A 24092-nucleotide genomic window follows, 5' to 3' on the forward strand; every position below is an offset into this window, starting at 1 on the left:
AAAACTACAAGTCACATTTAAACAAAATAACAATAGCAGTGAGCAGTAGGCATTGATTTTAACAAAGGCTTGAGCATGAATCATTTCCCCTCCAGCCCCCTTTATCAAAAGAGATGTGTTTATATCTTCTCTGGATATTCATAGCTGCTTTGCTATTTAGAAATAAATTCTCCTTGAGAACATAAATAGGTGCCTGACATGACTTTCAGGTCTGGCAGTGCCTTTGCTGTTCCTTTGTTTCCTCCTGCTGCTCTTGTGTTTCTGCTCTGGTACTTCCAGACACTCCTCAGCTGTTTATCTTTTTGATTTTATTTATTGTCTGCACACTGAGAATGCCTCTTATAGCAGGCATGAACTTGAGGAAAGCACATTTATGTTTTCAACTTTTCTCTCCTGTTACGTGTTCTGTAGGGTTTCATCTCTCCTTCGTGCCAGTGTCAATTGGAATATTTAGAGGATATATTTATAAATTGCTGGTTAGATATCAGTGTGATCAGGCTGCCCTACAGTAGTTGGAGATTGTAGATTATGTAGCAGCAACAATAGCTTCTTTTGTGGTTAAAATAATGAAGGAAATCCTGCTATATTTGGATTCCCTTTCAGTGAGGCAGCTCTGCCTTCCACCTGCTGTGGGCCGAGGTTTAAACACTAACAATTTATTTCCTCGAGTGTCTGAGTGAGGCTCTGTAAACATCACTGTATGAAGAGAATATGAAAAGCACAGAGGTTGTGCTTTGATACCAAATTCAGAGGCTGGAGGTTTCTTTGGAGATTTTGTTTTGGTTTTCATAGTTAATGGGTTCTCTTTCATTTGCCCGCTTTGTGCCTTTTTCTTTCCGTGCATTTGCAACTTTTCTAAAAACATCCTCATGAATATTTTTTAAAAAAATAATTCTGGAACCTATTTGTGGATGAACTACAGTAAACATAATTTTAGAACATCACATGTAGCTTTTTGATTTCTAATCTTGCAGCAGGTAATGGCTTTAAGCTGAAAGAGGGTAGCTTGAGATGGGATTGAGAGGAAATCCTTCCCTGTGAGGGTGGGGAGGCCCTGGCACAGGGTGCCCAGAGCAGCTGTGGCTGCCCCATCTCTGGAAGTGTCCAAGGCCAGGTTGGATGGGGCTTGGAGCAACCTGGGATAGTGGAAGGTGTCCCTGCCATGGCAGGGGGTGGCACTGAATGGGCTTTAAGGTCCTTTCCAACCCAAACCATCCTGGGATTCTCTGGTGTTCCATGAATTCACAGAGCTGTGAATACTCACTGCCTTCTGATAAACAATAAGCAAATATAATTTCTTTTGCCCTGACTGAACTGAATTATTACAGGTGATCAGAAAGTGAGACTAAAACATGAGGTGTAGAAATTAAATGGGAAAAGGAAGCCTTAGTGAGATTTAAGGTTAATACATCAGGAGCTGCTTGAGGCTCAGTTAAAACGATATCAGCTCATTATTTTTTTTTCTCCTTGGCTGGTCTGCTAAAGAAATCAATTTTAAGAAAAGAATAATACAATTGCATGTGGGAAAGTCTTTCTTGGTGTATTTGGGGATAACTGAGAGAGGTTTATGTTGAATTTTAATGGAGGTATGCTACCAACCACTGTCTTTTTATTATTTTTTTTCTATCAGAATCCAGGCCCTATAAAAAGTCTGCTGTAGTTCTGTTTTGAGTGTTTCTAATAAAACTTGAGAAATCTTTTCTCAAAAGGGAATTCTTCAAGAAGTGATTGTGCCATGAATGAAAAGATGGTCTTTAAATAGATGGCAGACTGTTAGGGAGTAGATTTTATGAATACAAAGAACAGGTTATGTTTAAGGACTTTTAAGCATCTGTGATAGTAAGATTTTCTTTTTTTATCATAAAAATCCTGCTCTGGCTTTTTTCTGTTGTCTCTGGATGCAAATGGATTTTTGTAGTTCATCTAAAGCTGTTCATAGAGAAAAATGGAAGAAGGCTAAGAGAGATAACAGAAAATGTTTGTGCCTTAAAACAGGGAAGAAAGATTGGAAATATCAAAACAGGTTTTACTGTAGCTAGTCACTTCATGGTGTTTATCTTAGAATTATAGAATTTTCTATGGAGTGCATTAGGATGTTTGTTCTTTTAAGCAATTCTATGTGTTAGCCAAGATTTGGGAAAAACATTTGGTCTGTTTGCATCAAGAAATGAGGAGCAGAGAAACCAACTGGAATCTACAGTGCCATTTAGGTAATTCAGAAATAGAGAAGTGATGCTTCAATTAAAAAAAAAAAAAAGAATTTTTAATTAAATCTACCTAACTATCAGTGTGAAACACTCATTCTTGCCGCTTGGGACTCCTATTCTATTGAATTGTTGAAAGCTAATCATAACTATACATTACAGAATGTTTAGTTTTCCTCTTGGGATAGGCTGCAACAGGTTTGCAATCTTTAGTTCAATATTTCCTCCATCCAAATCAAATATATGATTGGCAATTACCCAATAGCTAACTTGCCAATTAGTTATGTGAGCTGTTCAAGGCAAAAAAAGAAGTTATCCATTGAAATCTTGTCTCCCTGTGAGTGTGCATTTAAAAGAAATAAATGTCCCTTATTCTAAAAATATGTGGGCTTCCTCACAGAATGTGCTGAGTCCTAAAACAATTTAATTCCATTCCCAATTAAACCTCTAAAAGCACCATCCATCAACCTCAGCTGATATCTGTATTTGCATTCAGGGATTATAATAGAGGTACCCAAAAAGAAGGTTATCTTTTTAATCTCTAGGATGACAAAAATGGGCAGCTTGGGCTCATTTACCTGATGTGTGAAATTGGGGAAGAAAGACTGATTTAAATACAGTTGCTTCAGTAGTCTTCCAATATAAAATCAGATATCATCTTTGATGAAAGTTCAGGAAATCCATTTTGAGAGAATGCTTTATACCATTGTGTGAAAATTCTTAGCTGCTGCAGTATATTTGAAAAATAACCTGATATTTTAATGAAATATTCACTATGATGCATCAGTCCTTTGCAATTGAGGTTTAGAATGAGGTAGTAAAATGCAATTTAAATTTAATTGTTGGACTTGGTGATTTATGTCACACTTTCAACCACAAAAATTTGAATCTCAAAGATCCAATATTTTGGGTAAAATAGACTTCCTGCAAATCAATACAGTTAAAGTGAGTGAATGCTCTAATGTATGTTTGACATTGTTGACAGTTTATGAATGGATCATATACTAAGTTCACCAGCATCTCACCAATGCATTTTAGAATATTTGAATTCAAAAGAAGATTGATTCAAATATATCTGAGTTCAATCTGACTTTCTGGTACGTTTCCCAGGATTTACTGTGTTATAATTCCAAATTCATATGCCATATAATCTATTGAAGTTCATTTCCACAAGAGAATACAACTTGCATCCAGAGCTAGCCCATGTATGCATGTATATCAGAAACTCTAAGATTAGAAAACTGAGATAGCAAGGCTAAAAGATCCTTTTGAAAAGGAAATAGAGAAAAACCTTTCTATATCCAACTTGGGAATAAGAAGAAAAGCCATTTTCCCAGGAGGTTGCAGTTATTTGCTGTCAGAGCAGAGCAGCTCGTGCTCAACTGTTTGTGCTCACAGCTGAACTTCAGTCTGGTCTGGAATGGATTTTGCTGTCCATAGTTGTAACAATTTCTGTGGATTACTGAGAAGATTCTTCCTGTCTCTAGTTTGGGTTTCCTGACTCCAGCTGCCATTTTGCCTTTATTTTTGTATTACACATTCAATGCCCCAGACAGACTTTTTGGGATACCCTTCCCATGGCTGTCATTGTTTACCCACCTGGAGGTGGCTCAAATCTCCTTTCCTAGCAGACACTGAGAGCAAAAACATTTCTGTATTGCTGATCTCCTGGGCTGATCATTCAGTCTCTACCTCATTTTCCTCAGAGAATTCCTCAGCAATAATTCTGTTTTTTATTTTCCTGTGTCAGCTGACCATACCTTTAGAAGCATATGAAGAAACAGTAATGTGCATCATGTTTTGACTGGAGATTAATAAGCTAAAATCAATAGAGATGTGCTACTTAATAAACCCATTGTGTTTTTCTTTGAGTTTGAAAAATGTATCTCAGTCAAAACTATCTTTTCAATATTGAACCTGTAGGGCCAATGGAGCGATGCAAAGGCAGCTGCTCACCTGGTATTTGTTAAGTGATTGAGCTGTATTTGCTCTGAATTGCTGATTTATGTGCAGGTTGATCTACTTTTAATATTCAATATTAGCTCACCTGAAAGTGACTTAAAAGTAGAGATGCATAACAAAGACAAATAGATCTTTCAACCTGCTCTCAGCACTCCCTGCCTTTTCCCCTTTTCCGCTTTTCCTTCCTCTGAGTGTTCAGACCACAGAATCTTTTTTTTCAGGAAGTGGGCACCTGATTTTGCCTGTAACTGTTGGTATCCAACTTTTCTGGAGGAAAAAAGCTGAGATTTGAAGAGGATAGTTGCAGTGGGTTTTACTGATGAGGGTGTTATGGTACTTCTCTGGAATACTGTAACTTTCCTTTTCTCTGCAGGGTAGAGGTTCTCAAGATCAAATTCCGTCTTTAATTAAAATTTATTAATTCCTCAGGGACAAGACTATGCAACCTGCTTTCAAGATCTTGTAAGAGCTTGTAGTAACTGAAAGATCTATTTAATCTGACTTTGCTTTATGTGTTTTACAAATGTAAGCTCTTCAAGGGCTCAGAATCATTAGCTGAGCCTTGTTAATTTGTTTGTTAGAAGAAATGTTTGAGGTCCTTGAAATGATGCTCTCCTGTTTCTGGAGTCACATTCACTCATGCAATTCCTATGAGATTTGGGTTCCTTGGCTGTTTAATGAGTATTTACTCCTTTTTTGTTGCCATTGCAAAGCTGTCCACCCAGGCTGCCTTTTTCTTTTGCAGGTCCTGGTTGTAAATTTGTGCCCCAAGGTGATTTTCAGGGATAATGAAGCATGAGGGAGCTTTCAGTCTCCTGCTGTGCATCTCATCTGCCAGGGCTGGGGACAAGCCCAGGGTAGAGGACCCAGGACCCAGCACCATTTTGCACTTAAATGTCAGCAGTAGTCCAAGAAAAACTGTATGGTTTTGTTGAATTTAGTCCTGAATCTTTATTTTGAGGTAAAACCCATCTAAGCTTTGCATGTACCAAAGAAAGAGACTGGATGGGCCAACCCAATGTAATGAAACTCAAGCAGGTGTTTGGAGGTGCAGAAAAGCAAGGCAGAAATGCTGTGGAGCAAATTTCCAGATAATTTTGGCATATTCAATCCTACTTCTTCTTGAGATTTACATAAAAATAAATCTGCAGCATCCTTTTAAGGACACAAGTCAGGATGTTGGCGAGTTTGGTAAGCAGACTTAATGAAAATTTACTGAAGCTGTAAATATACATGTGCCAACAGATTGGCACCTTATCCCTTTGCTCCTTCTTGCAACTCAAAAAGTTCTTTAATTACTGTTACTTCTATTACTTTTATTTTTAAATCAGCATTGCTGAAGAGCCAGAGAGGCTGGAAGTATCAACACATTTAGAAAAAGCAACAGTGTATAGCATGAATATTTACTTAATTTTTTTTTGTTTTTTGGTAGGCAGAAAAATTTTCTAGCCAAGAATAATAATTGCAGTATTTTATTATTTTTGGTTTTAGGACTCAGATAGTATTTTCGTTATTATTTTACTCCATTCTTGGAGAATATAAAACAAAAAATGCCTTCCTGGCTTCTAAACCCTTGGTTAGCCAAGGTTACCCTCCTGGTGAGCCCTTTCTGTAGTTAATTACTGAGTGCAAGGATCTCATACCTATTAACTGCCCCCTTGTGTTTTCCATCCCTCAGCCAGGTACTTCTTTCTCACAACCCTTCTGAAACAGCTTTGATTTTTTCCCTGCCAATTTTCCTGTTTCCCTGGATTCTCTATAACAACCAAACTTTTCCTTGCAGATCCAGGTTTAAATTCTGTTTTCCATTACAGATTAAAGCTGTAAATAAAGCCCAGGGTGCAGTCCTTGGTTCCTGGGCCTGAGGTGTGAACAGCCCTGTGCTGCAGAAATGCCAATGTCATCAAAGCTTCCTCTCTGCAAGGAATTTTTGCTCTGTATTTTATTTTCATTTCTGCTTTCAGTGAATATTTAGTGAGCTCTGATTGCATAATTGAATTTGATAAACTGATGGTATGTGATTGATGAGAAAGTCAGGAATAAAGGATTAGAAGATAAAATTACTTCAAGGGCTTAAGTAAATCTTCCAGAGAGCCAGGGTAATTTATAAAGCATGCTATACTCTTTATAAAAATATTCCTGCAGGTCTATTAAATTTTAGCTTCTAACAGAACTGGATTGAGTTTTGAGAATCATTTTCATGTAATAACAGCTTGATTGTGATGCTTTAAATGGGAGATAGCTCTGAGTGGGCTGCAGCATCACTGGGTTTGGAATATTTGAGTAGAAAATATAGGGCTGGATGAAGACTTGTGGGCAGCATTTTGTCTTCCAAATGCATCATTTTTTTCTTGGAAAGACATAAGTTAGGAGTAAGTGGATAATTCAGAGTAAGTAATGAAGGAGGTTGTGCTGCTGAGTCTGTAAATCACTGAAAACAAGGATCAACAAATGACTCAGTTTGGTGCAGACACCACTTCCACTGAGCTCTCCCTCAGTGACTGCACTTTCTTTGGGAGGAACAGTTTAGGGAACTCATTCCAGGAGCCTCTGTACATGAGCAGGTAAGTGTTGTTTTCAGGAGACTCAGCACGAATCATTTCACTTTACCAGCTGGGCTCTGCTATCTTCCCCTGAGCACCAGCACTGCTCCCAGCTGCTGCTTTTCCATCTCCAGAGGAAGCCTGACACCTTTAATCTTGCCAGGGTAGAATGTCTGCAGCTCCCTTGGGAGACTCCCCAAAATACCTTTGACAGGATTTAACATTTTCTCTCTTGTTTAGAAATACCTTTGTAAAAATTTGCTTTTCTCTGTGGGTGAAATAACTGTATTTCGCAGGAACATCCTCTAATTCCAACTTAAATTTTTCTTTATAACATTTAAAATATTGGCTGGTTTTACTAGTTAGAAGACAATGAGAATTGGGATAAGATGATTTCACAATAATTGCAGTCATTAAAACAGCAACTAAAGAGAAGCTTTGCAGAATATATTTTCAGTCATGTAATAGTGTGGAGAAGTGTAAAAACTCTCCTTGGCTTGTCTGGGAATATCTGCTAGTTTGGAGGTGTTCCAATTTTCTCATATGTTGTATTGTTGTAGCTTCCTATACAGCCAATTTAGAGAAGATACTGCTGATCTGCACTCATCACAAATCAGTTTCTTTGAAAGACAGGTTATTTAAAATACTACAAATCAGAAAAGTGCCCTACCCCAAATACAGTTTTTATTTCAGTTTGTTAGATTGGATTTTGTGGTTTGTTTATAAGCATTGCTTTAAGATTATGTGGTTTTTCTTTCTGCATAAATGACTGTGTTCCTGAAGTTAAATTCTAAAAACTCAGGAGAGAATGTGTCAATCCAAATCACCAGATGAGTGGGGAGCTGAGGTTGATTTATGGCCCATTGCAGGAGATATTTGGCACCAGTGGGCCTGGGGCTGCCTGGCCACGCTCAGCTGGAGCCCAGCTCTGACCCTTCAGTGATAACAAGCCTGTGCTGCCACGTGCTCTGCACGCAGAAACATCCCCTGAGCAAAGGGAAAGATAAAGGCTTGGAGACTTTGACATTCCCCAGGCTGGGCTGTGAACCCCAGGGAACACCAGGGTCACTGGGGAACCACCACCAGCACCCCTTGGCCCAAACTCCTGGGGCTGTCAATGATTCTGGGACCTGTGGGCTCAAAAATTGCAGCCTTGAACAGCACATGGGGGCACTCCAAACTGCAAAATTAGGTTAAACTCTTTAAATATAAAATGCCTGAGTATATATAAAATGCCAAGTATAAAAATGAAATATAATTATTTAAACATAAAATTCCAAGTATAAAAATGCCTGAGATTTTTGCGTAAAATAAATGTTTAAAGGAAGGTTTGCAGTCCAACTGAACCATTACTTGCACTGGGACAATATTTATGTATCTTGGGATTTTTTCTGTATTTTATATATAAAGCACACACACACGCCCTGCATACAAGAGCTCAGTATTGTCTACTTATTCAGTATTATTAATATTTTATAGAAAATTTTTGACTTTGAATATAACTCCTGTGTTTTATGTGTAATCATTAAATCCTGAAAGCATTCCAGGCCAGGTTGGATGGAGCAACTTGGTCTAGTGGTGTCCCTGCCCATGGGAAAGGTTGGAACTGGATGAGTTGTAGCATCCCTTCCAGCCCAGGCCATTCTGTGCTGATTTTGGTTACAGAAGGTGTTTGTATACTTCTAAAATTACGTCTGTAGTTCCTTTACAGTTTCAAGTAGACATTTGACACATAAAATGTAAAAAGTCTTCCAGAGTTGATGGAGGTAGATCTCCAGCAGGCGTGGACTCAGAATCAATCTGTATTTGAGCAGAGCTTTGGCAATTTACCCATCAAGAATTTTGCTGCTTGGAGTGTTTTATTTGTGATACTCAAGAGTTTGAGATTAGAAGTGACCCTTGCATATTACTGAAGTACCCTAATTCAAAAATCTGTTAGTGGCTTCAGGTAATATAATTTAACACATTTTGGTTTGCAAGAACATTGAAGAATACTTGTGAGGTGTTGTTTTCTGAATTCTTTTCCCTATCAGGAATCTTCATTTACCCTGAGACTTCTCCTGCTGTGATAATCATTTCTATCCAAGATTACACTTCTGGTTTCTATTCAAGAAACTTTAAAAAAAAAGGATAAAAAAAAGCTTTGAGTGGATTTAATCTCCAGAAAGGAGAAGGGGGAAAAAAAGCCAGTAGGTTTGTTCACTTCCTGCCACAGCAGACAATGTTGGAATTCTCATCTGGGGGAAGAGTAAACATGGACAAAAGCTTATCTGAGTGGGCAAGGACAAAGTTTATCAAGATCTTGGTAATTCTGCCTCTAAAGATAAAGCTTAGTTATGAATGCACCAGTGCAAGCCTTAACTGAAATCATGTTGTTTCTTGTTTTACCATGACCGTCTTGAGGAGAAATTAGCTAAATATCAGTAGTTTCTCCTATATTTTCCTAAATAGCCTCCAAACCCATTTTTTTTCCTTTGTATTTCAGGGGATGTTGCACCATTCTTCAAGACAGAACCAGGCTTGCCCCAGATCCACCTGGAAGGAAACAGACTGGTCCTTACGTGCCTTGCCGAAGGCAGCTGGCCCTTGGAATTCAAGTGGTTGCACAACGACAGTGAAATCACCTCCTACTCCAGTGAATACAAGTAAATAACATCCATATAGTCACCTCTGCAAGTGGAATTGCAGAAAACAAGCCCAAACCAAACCCCACCCCCTCAGTTTCCCAATGCCTCAAAGAGCTTTGTAGATACAGACACAGGGACTTGGGGGTTTGTTATGAAAGAAGAGTAGGTTTTGTAAACAGACGAGATTCCTTTGCTAAAAATGAGATTTAATGCTTCCAAACATGGGTCCTAACATGGAAATTTTAAGTACCAGAGGTGCCTTTTGCTGGAGATGTAACTTTTACCTGTGTTTGTGATAAATAGGAGACACATTCCGTAGCTAAATGTTACATATGATGTGTGAACTCATCCTTGAACAGAGCCAAGCTCGCTGGGACTGTCCGTCTCCATCAGATCTAGAGGAATGTGTTCTGTCTTAAATTCCACACAAAACTTTCTGTTTCAATTCTAGCAATTGCAAAAGGGAGCTGATAGTTTAACAAACTGCCCTTTAATGGTTGTGCAGTTTGCCCCCAGGACCTCCCTCCCCATCCCACAGACATTCCATCAAACAGGAGGTAAACCACAGCGTGGCTTATCAGAGCTCATTCCTGCTGATAGGCAGCTCATGGCTGGCCAAGGACCAACGTGCCAGACAGCCAAGTTTTGTCTGCTTTTCTCTCACGTGGGAGGATTGACTGGGTTTTCTCTGTGCAAACAGAAATTTCTGTACCCTTACGGAAATTTAATTTTTATGCGACTTATTTGGCGCTTTCTAATTTTGTAGAATTTGCCAGGTGAGTTCAGACATTGTGAGGGGTGAGTATGTGACAGAGAGAGCCCAGGCACAACACCTGTACCTTTTGCAAAGCAAGCTAAATACTGCATTTTTGGGACACAAGGCTCAAGGTAGAGAAAAGTTGTGCTCCATCACTATAGATAGAAATTACAGTATGAGTTGGTGTGCAGATAATGATATAAAGTTCTAATTGTTACACAAAGTAAAACATAAGTACTTTTCTCAAAGATTTTCAAAATTTTTACCTAGCACTAATTCTGGTTTTGATATTATTTACCTTTACAGAGCAGTAGGGGAAAAAATTCCCTTAAAAAACTTGTTAAAACTTGTGGGGGTCATTCAGCATTTCAAGTATTTAGCAACTGTTTAAACCCAAGCATTTAATTCTATCTGAAGTTACCTAAAAATGCAAGATTTGATTTGGAGGAGCCCCCTTAGTCCTGAGTCCCTGCATCTATTCATGGTTGCTGCTTTCAAGCCTTTGGGATGTGGATTATGAGCCACACACACATAAAGAGGAGATTTGTGAATGCTTTCTAGAAAATGAAAAGATCTCTAATAGCACAACAAATCACAGAATGTTTGAGCATGGCTTTGTGCAAATGCCACTTGTTTTGATCAATGACAGCAGAGTCAGTTGTAGTGGCTGGGCAGAAGGAGCTGGAAGCAGCCCTTGACCACGTGAGATGCTGAGAGAGAGGGAGGAAAAATGGTGTGGGGGGACAAACACCTGAACATGGAATGAGCAGCAAGCAAAGGTTAGAACTCCAGCCCTGTAGGTGTGCTAGGCACTGGGAGATGACATTTCATGGTATTAGGAGAAACCTGGGTAAGAATGTGTGACATTTTGAAATAAGACCTGAGTGCTGTGGTATTTCTTAAACAAGTGGACATCCCAATACAAAATTGGAATTTTACTGTGCATGGCAGGGAGAGTCAGTTATTAGAACACCTTTCCCAAGCTGTGTGTGCACATACCTGCAGTCAGTTCCTTGTTTCTTATATTGCATTTAATTTGTTCTTGTGAATGTCAGGTCACGATTCCAACCATATTTATTAATATTGCATTTTTTATATTGTTATTTCTATTTCTCATTAAAAGATCTGGCACAGAGGAAGCTGCTGGTTTATGATAATAATATTGATAGAAAATATTAATTTAGAAATTGCATCCCTACTGCTACACCACAGCCAGAGATCAGCTAAACAGGATTTTGATTCTGTAGAAATGCAAAGCTTTAAGCTTCCAAAAAATTACATAGGTGCATTAGGATGAATGAAAGCAAGGAAAAGATATGCTCAGACATAAAAATTGCAGTTGCAAAATTTAACCTTTGACCCCATAACAGTTTGCTGTGCAGTTCTCTTGGGTAAATAGCCTGTTTAAATGCACGAATCTTCCTGAGTAAGTGACTTCTGCTGCAATTTGAATCATCAATCAAAGACTTTTTGGTAATTGATATTACTTAGTGTGTCTCAGTTAAAGTAATGTCTGTATTGTAACAGGCTGAAATATATTATTATAACAGCCCAAGTGAGTAAAGAACTAATTGGAGCCTTTGCATTGTGACATTGGTGACCCTGAGTGAGCAGCTCCTCTTTGTCTAACGAGGCTGGTTGTGTGCACAGCCCAGCCTTTACAGTGACTGTGCATGCACCACTTTGTGTTAAGTATTTATAAAACAACCTTAGAAATTCTTTGTGATCTGAGATCCACCTTATGATAAATTTTGGTCATGTCTATAGGTTAAGAGACTTTAATGTTCAGGCAGTGCCTTTTTTCTGTTTTCTTTTCTTCCTCCCTTTGTTTTCTTTTGAATTAAGTTCTGGACCAGGTGTGTCTGTCATATTTGCTTTTGTGGCCTAAAGATATTGATTTATTGGAATTCAAGAAACTATGGTCATGTCTAAGCAGCCATAAATTTTCAACCAAACTACTTAAAAGTATCTAATTGTTATGTTTTAACAATGGACACATTTCAGTTTTGCTTCTGTATTTTAAAAGTTACATCAGTTGATCCATAAGTCTTTTGTTAAAAAGCTTGAGTAGATAAAAAAGTAACATGAATATCTAATAAAATACACTTAGGTTTAATTCTGTATCCATAATTATGACTATTAAATCCCATAGCCTATAGCTTCACTTTCAACTCTTAGGGCATTTAAAATTAAAATGAGGGTTTAAATTTTAGATTAGGAGTGAACTGTAAGTGTTGGCTGGGATTTCTCCTTAAGTGGCTGATGCTACTCCCTCCTGGAGCTCTTTGCAGAGGGGTGATGGAGCACATCAGGCTCAGGGAGACTCCACTTGAAGTTTCTCTTTTCCGCTTGTCACTTCCCATCTCTCTGCAGAACCTTCCCAAACTCCAGGTTCTGCTTGGCTGTGCCATTTAAAATGAGGGAAAAGTCAGGGCTGACTTTCCAAAGTCCTTGCAGACATTCCCAGGAACATCAAGGAGCCTCCATACAAAACCATGACACATCTCCACAATGGGAAGATCTGTCTTCAAAGTTTGAGCATAGACAAAAATAAAGCAAAATTCTGTCTTGTCACTGAAAGGAATTGCATTAACCTTTGATTTCAGTTCATTCGGGGAAAGAAAGTCTTATTTAGAACTTAGAAAGCCTATTTATATCTCTTCATGCCAGTCAGAAAACAAGTGGAATGGGAAAAGCATAGCACAAAAAGCAGTATCAAGGCTGTTAGGTCAATAGAAAAGTAGGTTTTAAAACAATAATAAGACATATGAGGTGCAAAAAGATTGTTTAAAATTGTAAACACAGAATCAGAAATTCCATTAATATTTATCCCTTGCCCAGGTTTGCAATTTTCAAGTTAGTCTCAAACAGTATTAACACATGTGCTATCTCTTTTTTCCACATTTGTTATTTAATTCTTCTGATTTTGCTTGCTGTACCTGCACATTATACCCAGTTGGTCCACTGAGAATCCAGCTGCTCTAGGTTTTGGCTGCCTTGGAATTTCCAAAGTAGATGGGATTTTCACTGTAAATTTTAAAAAGATTTTCATTTCTTCAGGCAACATGTTAAGAATGTTTCCTGCTGAAACTTTAATAAGTCAGAAAAGAAAACCAAAGTAGGACACTTCTGATCTAATTGATTTGTTTTGTCCTGGTGGCAGCAAAACTAAATCTGCATTACTGTCCTGGTGCAGATGAATACTCAGGAAAGGGGCCTTTAATTTTGGCTTTATTTAACAGACTAGGTATTAGCCAAGTAGGACACTAAATCTTCATGGGAGAAAGGAAGATTGTTGTTGTATAACTGTTGGGTAAAAAGAACTATAAAAATTCATTTTCAGTATTTGTCACAATCTTCAGTTCTTTTTTTTTATAATGATGTTTTCCAGCAATCTTCTTCTTGACAAAGAAGGAAATTATTTTGTAAGGATCTAGAGAAGCCTCCTGTCCTATTGATTTCTCCCTTTGTATTTTCACCTGCTCTCTCACTCTGTTCCCCATGGTGAGGCTCATCAGGCAAGAGGAAACAACATTCCTGCTTCATAGTCATTATTTGTGTGCTGGGGCTGCTGTGGCTCCCATACAGAGCACAGGTTGGAATCCTCCTTTTCCTCCTGCCACAGCCACAGGAGGGAATGTGCTGGTGGCTCCTGGGCAGGTCACAGCAGTGACCTGAGGAGGTCACAGGAGTCACAGCACATATCCAAGGGCAGCCAGGGGCTCCTGGAAACCCCAGGAATGTCTAAAGCTTGCCCATGCTCTTGGGCTCTGGTGTATCCCCTATGTTTGGTGGTGTAACCCAATTGCTGGGGTGTGTTTTGTGATGACACCAGAATCTTCTGCCTCTTTTGTTTTATGCTCCCTGATCCTGTTCAGGCATTAAGCTCGTGGGTGTGTTCAATATATTTGAGTCTAAGAAGAAATGTTTTCTTTTATTGGAATTAAATTTAGAAGATTAAAATTCAGCAGTTTTCCTTTTCCTTATCTTCCATAAAGACTTTCATTAATCCTGCCATAATATCTCCTGAAGGTGACTGGGGGAATATGCACTTGTGATTAATGTTTGTTTAATGCAGGATTATCTCTATTATTCATGTGTTTTATTCCCATTAAAACTGTGCCTATCAGCTCATTTTCATGTTGAGCAATCAGATGTAGCTGAATGAGGAAGGTGAGATTAGTGGACTGAGTGTGTGTTTGAAGGGCAGAGCAAACACAAAGTAAAGCACAAGGTGGCACTTCCAGGATTCCTGAGTTCCAGTGGTCACACAGTGGAGCTTTCATTGGAAAGCTTTGATACTTCTTGCAAGTCTTCCTAATGCCTGCACTTAAGCTTCTTGTGGCTTCTCTGAACTAATTACCTGCTCTCCCTTATGAATGAATGTAGAGAAAACTAGGGGAAAAAGTTTAAGTCGGTCTTTCATGTGTATTTTTTATATACTTGGCATTTATCATAGGCAGAACTGAAGACTTAAAGGTATTTTCATGCATTTCGTGTCAGCTGCTTTTTAAAAACCTGTATGTAACAGACAATACTGTAACCAAAGACCTGAGATTACACAAGAATGCTGTTTGTAAGAAAAAATACAAAAGCATTTAAGACAAAGTGCAAACCAGGAAGAAGTGCTCTCTAATTGTGCCTTTTGCCCTGCAGGTACATCATCCCAGCTCTGCAGAGGGCTGATGCTGGCTTCTACCAGTGCATCGTGAGGAACAGGATGGGGGCACTGCTGCAGAGGAGATCTCAAGTCCAAGTGGCATGTACGTCTGAGTGGGGGTCACTCTGTGACTCATTAGCTTCTTTTGGGGTAAAAAACCTGATGCATGATGACATTTGTCAGTCTGAACCAGTGTTAAATATCAGGCTTAACAAATTTTTTCAATTACTGTCTCATAAGAATTTCATACTTCAGTTGTCATCTGGAAGCAGCTCAGAGCAGTGCAACACAGTCTTTGAGCTGTTCAAAGCCATGAAAATGAGATTGTTTGGAGATATCTTTAGCATGAGAGAACTGTTATACTTTATGGAATTAAGGAAGGCCATGCACAGAACTATCAAAATTACCAAAACAGCAGCAACAACAAGAAAAATTCTAGAGGAAAACAGCAGCCTCTAAAGGGAATGGGATGGTGGAATAGCACCAGGAAGATTTCACATCATAATCCTTGAGGTACAAAATCAGCAGTTTTACAACAAAACTAAAACTCTGTTCTCAACACCTTTCTCAAGCAAATCCCCCCAGTGTGTTTGCCCCTGGTCAGTTTGGACTTTGCAGAATTTTTGAAATCCAGCTGCCATTTGGAAAGGTTAAGTTAGTTTTCTCAGGTGTTTGTGCTAATGAATGTGACATAAGAAATGATCACAAACCTTTGATTTCCTTTTTTTTTCATTAACCTATAGAAAATATAATTCAAGTAACTTTGGAAATAACAAAATTAGGTCTAATTATTTTCCCAAAGTAAAAGCATAAAAGAAATTTTAAGAGAGAGATTTGTGTGCTGTGCCTAAGAAGTCTCATACTGGATCAAATTTCTCATTGTCAGGGTCAGTAACTGGAAATTCAGTAGTAGTAAATGTCAGTTGATAAGCAAAATTTAAAGAAATTGAATTATTTATTAGATACCCAATTTGAAGGAACTGATTCAAGTTAATCAGTATGTCAATAAGGGAAATTACATGGAATTTCCTGTGTTTCAAAATAAAACCAGTTGCAAATGGCATTATGTAAGTTTTGGTATCATGTTCATCAGTTTACTGCATACAGTAGATTTTGTTACTATATCTGTAGTGTCAGTGATATCAGTAATTTAATGTTTGGTCTGCCTATTGTTTCAGAGCTGCTGGGAACTAAAGTAAAAATAAACTGCTGCTAAAATGGGGTTTTCCTTCCCTGACCTCTGCCAGCCCTTGTGCCCCTGCTGGCTTCTGACCATGGGCTCACTCTAACCTGGCTCAGACCCTTGCATGTATTTTTCCAAATACTCCTCTGCAGATTTAGTGAATTCTGTTAGGTCACAGAGGATCTACTGCAAGCTGCTGTGAGTGAACAGAACTTTGAGTGAGGTGTGGGTCAAGCAGGGGGTTTAGAGGGGAAGGGGAGGGTGAAGTTCCTCTTCTTGAGCAGTACTGAGCCTTTGGAGGAACCTGGATTCCTCTGGAGCTGCATCTCCAGGTGTGGTTTCAGGGGACCAAGGCTTTGGTAGCAGTCCCAGGGAAAAATGTGCCCATTTCCTCCTGCATCCTACTAACCATTCCCACTCCTGGGTTGCAGTGGAGCTCACTCACCTTTAGGCTCAGCAGGAAAATGTGTTTGAGCAGCTGTGGGCTGGGGGACTTCTCCAAAATTCCTAAAAGAGCAACAGTTCTTTTGCTGGGCTGGTAAAGTTCTCTCCCAGCTCCTCCCTACCCAGCTGTGCAAGCAGTTATACTGGCACACTGCAGGGAGCAATTCCTCAGGAAGCCCTGGTGGGAACAATAGTGAGAAGGAGACACAGGAATGCTTTTCCTTGATGCTGCTGCTGAAGAATTCTGTCTCCTGAAATGCCAACTTTATTCCCCTCTGAAGGGGGGACGGTTTGCAGGGCAGAGTTTTGTCTCTCCAGGCTGGTTTGTGCATGTTTGGCTGTTCTGGAAAGAGTAAGAAGTGCAATTTTCTTCAGTTTTAGTTTCCCCCCATTTAATTTCTGGATCCCTGAAGGAGGCTTAAAGGTTCTCTCTTAAATCTGTGTGAATTAAGCAGTCTTTGTATTAATTCATTTATTCATTTCTTTTCACTGATGAAGACAGCAAAGCAAACCAGATCCTGTGTGACTTGGGAAACCTTTGGTCTTGAGCCTTTGTGACATCAATGGTTTCTGTAGTGAAATTGCCAGTCAGATTTGCACTTTATTCCTGCAGATTAAAGTGTTCTACAAGTTTTAAATAACCTCTTTCCCTCACTCAGGGTAGCTACTGATGCCAAGGGATTGTTTTCTGTGTTTTAATGGTTTTTATATAAATTAATTGATTTAAGCTGAGTGGATGTAGTGAAGTTCCTGATATTTTATCATATATTGCTTTTTGGTTATTCTTCAAAACATATCAGAAAGGAACATTCCAAGGGGTTCCTAAAATCATCTTAGCCACTCATCAAAAACTTATGGGGGTTGAAATGTTAGTCTTTTAACTCAGACAGATTCACAATAAATGATCTATTTTTGCCAGTGAGTAGAGGATGCTTCCCAATACACTTCAACTCAAGCTCTCTAGTGAAAAATTGAAAGGTGTAATTATAGTGGCACTGAGAAAGATCTGAGGTATTTTCCATGTCCTAGATATCTGAAGTAGCAGGGAACTTGTTAAATAATTTAAAAAATATTTCAACACATGCTAACATATTACTTAACTGAATGGGAACAGATATTTGTGAGAAAACTGCTGAGTAAATCTTAATTACAGGATGGGCTTAAAAACTCCTGTATTGTGAAAACTAAAATAATCACACGACAGTGAAGTTAATTAGATCCACCTCCGCAGTTTGAAATTTCTTTTCAAGTAGCTGATCTGATTACAGTTGTAAGGAATCTGGAGCAGCAGAGGAAGTACAATGCTGATTATGTCTGAATAAATAACTTGAAAAATCACAAAGATGATTAAAGCTTCTTTAAAATACCATGTGTTTTTAATTTCTGCTCTTGTTCTGTCTCTTCTCATCTCCTGCCCATTCACAGACCTGATAGTAGTCATTTCTTTTCTGTGTCCTTTGCATCCCTTTCTGCAGCACAGAATTTGTAGAGAACCCTGTTGTCCTTAAAAAAGAGGGAATTCAGTGACAGAAGCTTGACGAGTTCTCTGTTGTGCATGTGTCAGTTTCCTAGTTTAAATCAAATTAAAATGCAGAGAAGTTCTTTGGAGGGTGAAGAAGTAAGAGCCTGCAGCCCTATTCACTTTAGTGGATAAGAATGCAGTACAAAAGGCAATGGAAAAATAAGAAAAAAAACACTCACTGAATTTCTCCAAGGTCTCTCCAGATACCTGAACTTGCCTGTGAAGTAAAGCCTGCAGAGGCAGGGGTTCTGCTAGGGTAGCAGCATTTCTTCTATTAGAACTTTTGTTAAAAGCTGCTCTGCAACCCTAGGGATGCACTATTGACCTTGAAATGTCATGCCAGGAGAGCTGGCAGCCCCCAGCATGACCTTGGGACTCCAGGATCATTTTGGGATCCTTGCCTAGGTCTGACTCTGTTGGCCTGGCTGCAGTGGAAGAGCTGCTTGTCTGTTTGTGTAGCTGTGGATAAAAAACAAAAAGATGACCAAGAAATGGATGCATTTATTTACACCATGAGCATCCCTTTGAATTGCAGGAGTTTCTTTTTTATTATTAAGGATTTGTCTGAAAAAAACCCAACCAAATGAAAAACCAAAGGAAGCAAACCTCCACTAAAACATCATATTCAGCAAAACCCCTCAGTAACTGCCCAAGAGCACAGGGGCCACACAGGGCTGCTCATGGTTGCTCTGCCTGTGTGCAGCAGCAGCACTGGGGCACTTCATCTGCCTCTGTAAACCAAAATGCCCAAATTCCAAACTGTCCCGTGAGTAATTACCAGTGCCAGTGGAATGTTGCCATCTTATTGCAAAGCTCCCATCCCTTCTCAGTGATTCCTCATGGGCAGCACCTCACCACACTAACTCCTTCTTCATAGCACAACCAACAAATGGCATGACTCTCCTCACTGAGCTAACCCACTCTTTTATAGCACTCATTTTCTTATTGGACACAGCTGTAGCCTATTAAGGGCAGGCCTGTTCCTAATTTTTGGTGATTAGTGCAGCTGCAACTCCTCAGGTGTGAGACTACCTTCTGCACTATCTTTATTTTCTTACATTCTATCCTTCCACAGGTGATTTCTCTGTCTCCTGAAAAGAAATGGGGAGAAAGGAAAAACTTGTCTTTTTAATTTTTTAATTATTTTGATTTTTTTGCAGACATGGGAGATTTCATGGACACAGACCAGAGAAAAACAGTGACTGAAGGACAAGCTGCTGTTCTGAACTTCCCACACATCCTCAGCCACCCGAGGCCCCAAGTGACTTGGTTTAGAGATGGGCACAAGATTATACCAAGCAGCAGAATGTAAGTCAGTGTAAAGCTCAAAATACACCCACCCTAAAATATGATTAATTATATTTGATAACACAGCTTACATTTTAAGTACACTAATTAAGGTTTAAAGAGAATAAAGTAGTCATGTTCATACTAAGTTTGAGATAAATTACTATTTTAAGACTGTCTCTGAACTTCTGAAGCAGTTTGACAAAATAATTCATGTGGTTTTAATGGTCCTGGTGCAGCATAAGGGGCTGGATGTGCAGAATGTCTGAGCTTCCTTCACGCTATTCATTTCCATGATACATTTTGGAAAAAGGAACGTTCATCTCTCCATTATGTTTACTTGAGTGCACTAACTTAATGAATTCTGAGGTTTTTTTCTTTTAAAATTAGAATCTGTGGGGTTTGTTACAGAGTTATGCTTAGTACTATTTTCCTCACAATAAATTTCTGAATATTGTTTTTTCTTTTCATTATTTTTTAGCCAACAATAACAATTTAATTTATTTTTTACTAATTAGCAGCTCACCCCTAATGACACAGTACTTGCATTTTGATTAGTTATTATCTCAAGGTGTGCTCATTTATGCTTTTCTGAAACAGTTATGAAGCCAGCCCATGTTTTTATCTGCACAGTTTCATTCAGAGACTGAAGGGCTTGGCTGTAACATTAAAAAATGCGGATTAAATCTTGTCTCATTTATTGGAAAGCTGTTGAAATGCCAGGAATGTCGCTAGTTAGTTTTTAACTGTGCATTACATTTTCATGTGTTCAAAGCGATAGATGTGCTAGCAAATTATGGTGATGGGATATTGCTGTGTTCCAGGAGTGCTCTAGAGTTCATATTAGAGAGGGAAAACTTCTCTTAAATTTGAATTTTCTAATCTGTGCAGTATATTTTTCTGCTATTTGTCTTTTTGAAATCAGAAAGCTGGTATTAGAGTAGCTTTGAAACTGTTATAATTAGTATTGCAGGGATGTGAAGAAACAATGTAATAATTTATGAATAATTTAATAGCAATTTGATGGGAAACAGCTGGAAGATGAAACAATGGGTTCCTGGGCAATCTCCTGAAGAGAGCTAAGTGACAAATCCTGAGTTATTAACCATTAAGGATCTACTTGTGCCACATTACAAATTTTGTGTTGTTGATGCTGAGAATACACAGATCAGGGATTTGCAGATAGCAACAAGGCCTTTTTATCCTGATATCTGTGAGTTTCCTGGGGACCCTTACAGGGAACAAAGCAGAGTGACCAAGCCAAGCCTGCAAGGCCTGACAATGAGATTGGCCTGAGTTCTCTTACAGTTAGGGAAAATTGTAAGTAGAGCTGTGTATGTCATGTATTTGTTAATATAAAGATCCTGATTTTCACCTGCTGTGCTTTCCTCTTGCTCTTACCCCTTTGGGATTGCTGGGGTAAAATCACCTCTAACTGTGACAACTGCAACACTGGCTATAGCAAGGCTGAAATACATCTCAAGGTTTTCATATAAATTCCATTTCCCTGGTCAGAAATTTTGTCTAAAAGGGACACTTGAGGACATTTGTCTGATCTGTGTAGGAACCTCTGAGTACTTCAGCAGCTGAAATGCCCATGCTGGAAGTGTGAGCCTGCTTGGAAGTTTGATAGATGGTGCATAGTGAGTCTGATACGTTCAGGAGGTGACAGATTTATGGTACACACACCAATCATCAGAGCTCTCTGTGTGCAGTAGGTCTCAAAATACTGGAAAAACCAGAGAGCATCCACTCACATCTTGCTGTCCTTGAAATTTGGGCAGTAAATATGGCAGTCCTGTAAATACAGGGAAGTGGAGAGGATGCATATAAAACTGTGAGAAATGGAGAAATATCTTCTGGGAACTGTTTCTTACCTGTGGAGCAAGTTGTGCATTTCAAATGCTTTTTGTGCACCTGGAGGGATCAATTTCCCTGATCAGTTTAGCCAGTGATCCAGTTAGGCTGATGCATCAATCTCACTGGATCTCCTGCTAAACTGATCAGGGAAATTGATACAACCACCTTGTACGATGCTCTTTAATCTGATTAAAAGTACCTTATATTGCTAAATCAATACAAAGCTTTTTTAATGCTCTTAAACAAGCTTACAATGATTTGGCTGAATCAATCAGCCATAATTTCATGTGTCAGCTGTAATAATGACTTCTAGGAGTGACATTACTGTGGTGCATGAGGAGTGAGGACATTAACAGTGCTAAAAATAGAGAGAACAGTGGTGGTTATGGTGAAATTCATTCAAATAGTTGGTAGAGTTAAGTCTTACTCATGCAAAAGCCTTAAATGTGCTTAACACTACACCATTTTTATGCCATAAAAATGATCCTCATGTTTGTGTGTATGGATTCATCTCTCTGGTGTGGGATCAGAGTCGTCCTTAGGTGAGAGGTACAAAAGATTGAAAGTAACATTACTTCTGAGAATAAAAAATAGGAAATTCTTGAGATGTTTCAAGGGATGTAATTTAATTGGCTCTGCAGTAAGGCTTTCCTAGGCAGGTTTAAGGTGCTAAATGCTGATGTATTTCTCCTTCACTGTGTACCACTATTTAGGACACTTAAGAGAGAGGTCCTGCCAACTCTTCAGCATCTCTGGGAAACCTGTGCCAGGGCCTCACCACCCTCATCAGGAAAGATTTCTTCCCTATATCCACCCTCTTTTAGTTTAAAACTATCCCCTCTTGTCCTACCACTGTGTGCCCTTGTCAGTTGTTCAGGGTGGGTGGAGAAAAGATCAGTGAATAGCTTTGCTTTCACCTTTTATTAGATCCTACTCCGAGAGTGTGCATGGCTGTGATATTTTCTGGGAGAAAGTTTCCTTTGGGACACAGGCAATTTTTTTTCAAACTGCACACTCTATTTAATTTAACTGCTGGTGTTACTCAAAGTGGAATTTGCAGTAAGTAACCACAAATTAGTACCCATCCACATGGTGTTGTTAATACTTTGTTAAAGCCTCCAGATAAAAACAGGAATGGGATGACAAGTTGCTCCTAAATGAGTGGGCATGTAAAGTCAACAAATCCCTGTATAATACATAAATGTGCAGCAAATGGCCTGCACTTACTCCTGGGGTTGTTGTTATAGTTTATGACTTAAGGCAACTAACAAATGTGCAGCAGAGTCAGTGGGACATGATGGTGTGTGTTTAAAAATTTAAGTCCTAAAAGTCACTGTCATCCCCTCCTTGCTTAGTGCAGTGTGGGTGTACATTCATTTTGGCTTTTATGCATGCTCTGTCACCAAAGCCTCAGCCTGGTATTTACAAGAGGTGTTTCTAGAACAGAATGAAGCTCTGTATGTGCTAGAAAAGCATGAAGTGGAGAATTGGAGAGAAGACTAAAAGATCAAGAGCAAGAGAAAATGAGCAAGGAGAAGAATTAGGGTTTGAGGTGTTTGTTATTATTCTGCATTCCCCAAGAAGTTCTAGGAGAGACTTCACATTACACCCAGACAGATTCATTTCCAAACACACCAGCAGAGAAATGTGTAGTTACAGCTGCACTGTTATCCAGGTCTTGACTGATGGGATGATTTTGCCTGTTTCCCTGCACATCTTACCAAAACCAGCAGCTCTCTAAAGGTGACTGCATCAAAAGAAATTGCTACTCTGGGATATCAAGTATTCTGCTTGCCTTGCCTGCCTGTACTTCATCAGGTTTAAAAGCAAAGAACATTTAACTTTCTTTACACGAGCACAAACAGTACCTTGGAGAGGCACAAAGGACAGTGGCACCATCAAGGTCTACAATTGCCTTTCACTTGTGGCATTGAGGAATTAAATTCTTAGCACTCTTAGAGGGTTTTTTACCTTTCTCTAAGTGAAGGATTTTTCAGAGAAAAGGTTCATTCCAGCCATCAATTCATTTAATTCACTTTCTTTAAGAAGAAAACTTCTATGCAGATGTTATTACTGTCTTCATTAACTTCCTTACAGTGAAACTGCTCTTCCCCATGTAGGCTGCAGTTAGATGAATATTAACTCATGTCTTTTGACAGCAGAATTATGTCCGACACAAAACAGGAAAGTTCATTTTTGGTGTATAAAGGCACTCCTGGGGTGTCTCTTTGAGCAGGATGGATATTTAGTCACTTCATTAACTCCTGAGGAACCAAAAGTCTTCAAAGTGCACTTCATCCCCCTAGGCAGGAATGCTGGATTGCACTGCATGCAGGTACACAATGGTTAATATCTGTGTTCTGCACTCAGATCAATTCATTACTGGATGGATTTGGTCATTATTAACTCTTAGAGACTGAAGTTGCTGGCAGATCTTGGAAATTAAAGCACATCAAGCACAAGCAACTCTCTCATGACTTGCTGTGGTTTTGAGCACTCACAATACTTTGCAAATAGGCAAAGCTGGTGCAAATTTATTCAGCATTTGTTTAAGTAAAATTGTAAGTGTATTAATGGCAGCCTCAAAAAAAAAAAAAAAGTAGTTGTAGCTAAGTAGGCATTAAAATATGAGAAAAATTAAGGTATCTAGGAATAATACATCAAATCTGGGGCTGATAATAGCATTAGATTAGGTTTTGCTTTGATGATAGCAGCTGACTTAATGTGCCATGTATATATTTTTCGCTTTAAAACAAACACTTCTTCATTTTTCTGTGAGCAGTTCTAGTGGCACAGAGCATCTCTCTGCAAATTCCAGCCTGTCATACAACTTAAGCCAGTTGCACATAATTACTTTTCACATACACTGGATAATACTTTCATTAAGATCATGATGATTATCATTACTGAACAATAAATACATAGACTGTCAACTCTGCAATGTATTGGCTGAGCAATAATTTAAAAAATAAAATTTGCAGATCTCCTGTCTGGTAACATCATGGAGTGACACCTCTCAGCAATAAGATGTGAAAAAACCCTA

At 38.9% G+C, this 24092-nt stretch overlaps 1 protein-coding gene and 1 long non-coding RNA gene across 2 annotated transcripts in view; one reads left to right on the forward strand and one right to left on the reverse strand.

Moving 5' to 3' along the window:
* Positions 1 to 24092, forward strand: part of SDK1 (sidekick cell adhesion molecule 1) — a 381148-nt gene that overhangs the window by 97736 nt on the left and 259320 nt on the right. Inside the window, exons 2-4 of the mRNA XM_058815791.1 lie at positions 9195 to 9354; positions 14750 to 14856; positions 19063 to 19210. Coding sequence (XP_058671774.1) covers positions 9195 to 9354; positions 14750 to 14856; positions 19063 to 19210 — 415 coding nt within the window. The remainder of the gene's footprint in view (positions 1 to 9194; positions 9355 to 14749; positions 14857 to 19062; positions 19211 to 24092) is intronic.
* LOC131565100 (uncharacterized) lies at positions 13853 to 18779 on the reverse strand. The gene is made up of 3 exons (XR_009275431.1): positions 18681 to 18779; positions 18082 to 18361; positions 13853 to 17948 (listed from the first exon to the last, which is right to left on the reverse strand). It is a non-coding gene; the product is annotated as an uncharacterized LOC131565100 (long non-coding RNA).

The sequence above is a fragment of the Ammospiza caudacuta genome, chromosome 17 (assembly GCF_027887145.1).
Source record: "Ammospiza caudacuta isolate bAmmCau1 chromosome 17, bAmmCau1.pri, whole genome shotgun sequence".
NCBI classification, from domain to species: Eukaryota; Metazoa; Chordata; class Aves; order Passeriformes; family Passerellidae; genus Ammospiza; species Ammospiza caudacuta.